This window comes from Vigna unguiculata, chromosome 6 (genome assembly GCF_004118075.2).
Source record: "Vigna unguiculata cultivar IT97K-499-35 chromosome 6, ASM411807v1, whole genome shotgun sequence".
Lineage (NCBI taxonomy): Eukaryota > Viridiplantae > Streptophyta > Magnoliopsida > Fabales > Fabaceae > Vigna > Vigna unguiculata.
Window position 1 is genome coordinate 25,116,655 of NC_040284.1, and position 6,361 is coordinate 25,123,015.

Consider the following 6,361-nt stretch of genomic DNA (forward strand, 5'->3'; position numbering starts at 1 on the left):
AATTTTTTAAATAGAAACAAATGTATATATAAATAATAATAATAATAATAATACTAATAATAATAATAATTTAAATTAAATAATTTAGTTATGTATAATTATAAATATAATATTTAAATAAAGAGTCAGATAATATTGGATACGTAAATCATTAATTATAAGTTTTTTTAGTTAAATTAATTAATACAAATAATGACAATTATCAGATTAAAAAAAATATTTATATATGATATATAATTAATTAATAAAGTGTAATAAAATAATGTTATTATATTATTAAAATTTATAGTTAAATTTTATAATTATATATTAAATTAAAATAAAATATATATGTTGATTGTTATGTAAAACCTATATATATTGTATTAAGATTGGTGTTGTATAGTAAAATAAAATTGTTATATGATTAAAATTTAAAATTAAATTTTTTAGTTATATATTGTATTAAAATGAAACATGCATACACATGTCATTGCTAAAGTAAAATGTAAATATATTATGTAATATAATCTCAAGAATAAATATAACAGAAAAAGTTAATAGTAAAATGTTTCACGAATATTTTTATCCTGGTGCGTAAACATGATCTATGGAATTTTTTTATCCAGTTATGCTATCAAATAATATTCCTTGGTTTTATTTGTTAGTAATATCTTTCATACGCTTATTATTTCTATTAATTAAGTTAAATTCTATTGTTGTTAGTACCTCAATGCAAACTTTGCATCAAAAAATTTCCTTAAAGGTTGTAAGAAGTACATCTTGGTTAGCAAGGAATGAATGATGTTGACCTGCACTATTAGATGGAGAGGAAGATATGCGAAACAATTCTATCTCAATTATAAGTGGAAACAATTTTTCTCTGCAAATGGATTTCGGGCTAGAGACCGTATTGGAATTGGTGTTTCTAAGGACATGTCTTCATCTATAACAATTATTAAAATTAGTTCTTAATATATTTAGTATGGATCCTGGAATTTTATGAGACATTTAACAGGTTGGATACAATTTAGATACTTAGGTTTTTGGATTAATATTATCGTTTCTGTTATCTGTGATATATAACATGTATTATTAGTTTTCTTATTTTTGTTTAAAGAATTATAGAACATAGAAAGTACAACATCAATCAATTAATACAATGAGTATACCCGTACACTTAAAGTAAGTAAAACTCATGCTCACAATTAGATCTTATTTGTTTTGCAATCAAAACTCAAGAAGTCTAAAAATTAGAAAAAAATAAATAAAAAAATCATTATAAAATAACATGTAAAACATTAAACTTTTTTCTTAAATCTTTTATCACATTTGTACAAAGATTTATAAACAAATATATGAGAATATAATAAAACATAAATATAAATATAAAATTTATTCTATGCATAAACTCGATTTTATATATTAGAATATCAATTCTACGCATTACATAATAAATGTTGTATACATATTTTATTATTGTTATTATTATATATAATAAATATTTAATTTATTGATTCAAATAATAATAACAAAAATACTAATAATTACGATAACAATTACCAATTAAAACTCCATTTATAATTAAAAAAATTTAAAACAATTAATGAAATCAATTAATTGATAATAAATCTTTAGAAACTAATCATATAATTATTAATTACAAATGCATAAGTTTAACCGATTTCAAAATATGGAATAAAACAAAATCCATTCATAATTAGAACATTAAAAACAATGAATGAAATTAATTGGTCAATTAATAAAACAATTTTAGAAACAAATCATATAATTATTAATAAAACAATTTTAGAAATAAATCATATAATTATTGATAGTATAAATCTATTCCAATTTGTACATACTTGAGTTAATACATAACCAATGGTCTGTAATTGTTTGAAAAAAAAAATCCTAAGTTGGATACACATTTTATTTTCACATTGTTCTACTCATGGATTTCGGTCATCTTCAACACTAATTATAGTAATAAAGATGAGAAGGTTACAAAATATATTATAAGCTAATAAAGCTTTGGACAATATTCCTAGTGTCTAGTTTGAGCACCCCCAAACTTTGTATCTGCTATGACAATTCAACCAGGTGTTTGAATTGTAATTTATTGCATTGTAATTCTTTGAATTTCTCTTCCATCATCATCATACAAAACTGTTTCTCCTTGTGCATGTTGCTCTTCCAAAGGACTAAAGCTTTTGTATGCACTTGCTGCACAATGAAAAAGCTAATGAAAAATTTGATTAACAAAAGATTATCTGCTCCAAATATTTAAACTATCAAGTCTAGTTTAATACTTTAATTTATCGTAGAATGAAAGAAAGAAAGAATAACACAAATTCTGATAGATAACATGATAAAATTTAAAAAACATGATATCATTTGACTTAATCTCTAATATCATTTGCTAAACTTACCTATGTCAAACAAAAACTTGCAAACAAAAGGCTAGGCTTACCATACCTTCAATTCTTTTACACTGAAAGTCACATCTATTGGATCTCCAATATCAACATACTGCAAAATTTCTTCTTTAGGATTTATCCACAGCTGGGTGTGCGCATCAATATAATGACATCCACACACATAAATATATACAATTTGCAATATAGTTACCAACAAAAGAATCCTCTTCACCTTTGGTTGGACATTTCCATATAACTTTGAAGTTCAACGGCCTTTCCACAAATCAACATAATGGTGTGTTGAGGGTGACCTTTGCTACAATTTAAAATCTATGACATGAATGTCGGTTACTACAACAAAATGAAATGGTTATCTAAAACTAATACATGATATTTGGTATTATGTTTAGAGTAGAAAAACGTATGAAAAAGGATTAGATACTTAGAATTACATGGTGATATTTGGTATTTTGTGGTGATATTTTTATAATCATATTCCATGATTTTCATCCAGTTCTCAAAGTTCCCAATTTTGTATGAATTCATATGAAAGTTCATAGCAACCACACTTCATAAAAGTAAAAAATTAAATAATAAATTAAGCACATATTATACTTTGGATACCTTGAGTTATTTGAGAACAAAAAGCAACCTCCTTATCAAACTTGTTAGCCATCCTATCAGATAATTATGGGAAGCCCTATGATCAATGCTTCTGCCATTGTACCCGTCAATCCTGAAAATTTCAAACAAATATTGCTATAACTTGATTTTGTTATGATGCAGCCACAGACTTCAATCCATTTGGTCATATGGGTTTGAAATCCTCTAATCTACAAAAGCAAGAAACAATTTCAATGAGTGACACTCTGTTATGCTCATCTTCATCTTGTACAAAAACCAAGACAAAAGTATACACAGATATTAAATGTACCACTCCATAGTAACAGAACCAACAAAATAAGATAACATACGAAGATAACATCTAAAACATACAAAGCTACGAAAAAACCTTCTTCTAAAACGAAGGTTATGAAAAAACTACCTTGAAGATTCGGGTTAACACAAAAGAAGGAAAAAAGCACAAAAAAAATCAGTAATTACTGCAGGAAATCTCATAACAGGGTCTTGAGGTTATATCTCCGCGGACCTAGAAGAAACTCAACTCAAAATTCAAGTAAATAGGATTGAAAGCTAATGCTTGTTTTAGACTATCATACAAAGCAAACAAATAATTCATCAACGACATTCATAACAAACACAAACAAAAGCTTTTTACAACAAAATTTAGCAAACCCCTAAGTATAGAACAAAAACATAAAAATATACCCAACTAACTCGACAATAACATTAGAAAAAAAAATACCCAACAAACCTCCGCATACCCAAAAGAAAGTCAACTCAAGATCTAAGAACAGATGTCTAGATATATATCGCCGAATAAAAAGTAGAAAAATACCCTTTGATGAAGGAGACCTGCAGAGACGAAATAGAAACAAAGTTCAGTTAAAAAAATAGAAGAAGAACAGCAAGATCTAAGAACAGCAAGGATGTCTGGATATATTTCACCGAATAAAAAGTACAAAAATACCCTTTGATGAAGGAGATCTGCAGAGACAAAATAGAAACAAAGTTCAGCTGAAATAAAGCCTTTCACGAAGAAGGAGAAGGATACACAAAGAAGAAGGATGCATGAAGAAGAAGAAGAAGAACATAATAAAAAAAATTCAAACCTTCGTGAAGAAGAAGAAAATGGACAGAGAAACCATCTTGAACATAAAAAAGCTCAAAAAAATTAAAGCTTTCATGAAGAAAAAGTAAAAGCAAATCTGAAAATGGCTTTCAAAAAGTAAAAAAAAAAAAAAGCCAAGAAGGAGAACTAACCTTGAGGCCGAAAGGTTTTGTTATCGTTCTCTAAAGTTGCCTTTTTTGTGGAGGAAGAAGAATGAAAGTAACTTTTCTTGGAGAAGAAGAAGATTGATTCATGAAGGAAAAGAAGGAATAGTAAAAAAAATTCAAACATTCGTCAAGAAGTAGAAGGTTGCACTGAGAAAATAACCACAACTATGCTTCAGGGGACAGCCAACATTCAAAATAGCTTGGCTTGGAGAGGAAGAATAATAATTTCTGACTGCCAACGTCAATCACCAATTAATGCAGAAGTTATCACGGGCCAAAATACAAACAACAACAAAAAGACCAAAAAACCTCAAATTTGGACAGATGTCAACGAATGACAATGTCTAATTCAGTAATTTCACTATCCTAACATTTTCTTAGATATATAGTAGATTGGAGTTGCAAAATTAGGAAATTAAAATTGTATTAAATTTTAATTGTAGAGCATTGGGGTCAGTGGCCGAGGATGCAAGGGCAGGCGGGGGCCATGGTCCCCCTCCTCCAATTTTTTTTTATTTTTTTCACGATTTTATATTTAATTTTTTAAAAATTATATAAATTATATAAATTTTTAAATTTTTTAAAATTATTTCTACTTTTTAAATTAAATAATAATATATTCAAAATTAATAAAAATTAAATTAAGTATTTTTTTTATTTATTTTATAAACTACAATAATAAATAATAAAATATAAAATTAAATATATAAAGAAACAAAATTATTAATATATTTTTTATTCTCTTTCATCATCTTTTGAGTTTTCATTAGAGCTGTCAAAATGGGTTGGAACCCGCAAGCCAACCCGGCTCATCACAGTTCGGGCCGGGTTGGGTTGAAATTGTTTTATAAATTTCAATACAGATTGATTTTTGATTCGGCTCATATAGAACACGGCTCACCCGGGTTGAACCCATGGTGAGCCGGGTTGAACCCATGGTGAGCCAACCTGTAGATAAAAGGGTCACACAAGTGTTTTTTATTTTTTTATTAAGTTGGGCTTTATATTTGGGTCATGTTAGATTGTTTTTTATCCAACACATAAATAATTTGTATTTTTTTATTTTGGTTTGTATTTGGATTGTATTAAAGTTTATTTAGATTTTAATTAGAAATACAATTTAGTTTTGACTGAAAAAAATAAAAAAAATTGTATTTTTTTAATTAAGTGAACCATGAGCCAACCAGTTTAACTCGCCAACCCGTGGTGGCCCGGACCGGGTTCGAATTTTTTTTGGCTCGCTAAAAAGTGAGCCGGGTTGGGTTGACTCACTAAATCATCAACTCGTGGTGGGTCGGGTCGGGTTATCCATTTTGACAACTCTAGTTTTCATATGTTGTATTCTTCTTTCATGCTTATTTATTTTCTTTTGTTACTAAAAAAAAGTTAGACATAAACTCAGTATTTCTATCCTCATTTTTTCATATTTTCTCCTCATTATTAAATAAATAAGGTAATTTTATCTTGTTTCACTTGATAGTGAACTATTTGTTTAACATTTACCATTATTTTTTATCTCGATCTTTTTGTATATTCATTTTTTTTATTAATATAGAAGAAGAAACAATGTACTATGTGATTTTTCATAATCTATTTTTAATTGTAACTTGATTATCATAGTTTTTTTTAGTAATTATGTCTCTCAACTTTTGATTAGATTATGATAAATTATTTTTTAGTTTTAAACTTATTTTTTAAATAGGTATATTAATGAAAAATAAAAGAATAAATTTATTTTTTAAAATTGATAGAGAAACTACTGGTGAAGATGAAAACATGATAATATGGTTATTTATCGCATAACAATGAAATGAAAGCTTGTGAATATTTTTTGAATCAAATACATGTTAATAAAATGGAAGATGCATATTTTACAGATAATATGGTTAATTACATCGAAAAAGTTAACTGAAAAATTTAATTATAATTCAATTACCATGAATTCAAAAATATGAAAAAACGATATACATTCCTTTAGATATGTGTAATTTCTTTGATAATTATAAATGTACTAGATTATGTATTCATTTTTATTGAATTAGTCACAATAATATTAAATAAAT

At 26.4% G+C, this 6,361-nt stretch overlaps 1 protein-coding gene across 22 annotated transcripts; it reads right to left on the reverse strand.

Annotated features, from left to right (window-relative positions):
* Positions 1–1,832: 1,832 nt before the first annotated feature.
* On the reverse strand, positions 1,833–4,660 carry LOC114187649. Of its 22 annotated transcripts, XR_003605310.1 has the most exons (5): positions 4,284–4,660; positions 3,991–4,007; positions 3,859–3,875; positions 3,166–3,232; positions 1,833–3,135 (listed from the first exon to the last, which is right to left on the reverse strand). XR_003605310.1 is itself a non-coding variant. In XM_028075957.1 (4 exons), the coding sequence occupies exons 1-4, from the start codon at positions 4,420–4,422 to the stop codon at positions 3,030–3,032; spliced, it is 279 nt and encodes a 92-aa protein (XP_027931758.1). In that variant the 5' UTR covers positions 4,423–4,660; the 3' UTR covers positions 1,833–3,029. The 22 variants fall into 22 exon arrangements, 2 of the variants coding, with proteins under 2 accessions (XP_027931758.1, XP_027931757.1); XR_003605308.1 differs by having other exon boundaries at positions 1,833–3,232; XR_003605301.1 differs by having other exon boundaries at positions 1,833–3,232; positions 3,785–3,875.
* Positions 4,661–6,361: the final 1,701 nt, after the last annotated feature.

What these genes read in the sequence shown, in the direction of transcription:
- LOC114187649 (XM_028075956.1), bottom strand. Translation starts at nt 4,422, where the DNA reads ATGTTTGAATTTTTTTTACTATTCCTTCTTTTCCTTCATGAATCAATC. An exon ending in CAGGTCTCCTTCATCAAAGG is followed by an intron (nt 3,233 to 3,858) that starts GTATTTTTCTAC and finishes TTGCTTTTGTAG; the next exon opens with ATTAGAGGATTTCAAACCCA. An exon ending in CTGCATCATAACAAAATCAA is followed by an intron (nt 3,136 to 3,165) that starts GTTATAGCAATA and finishes TGAAATTTTCAG; the next exon opens with GATTGACGGGTACAATGGCA.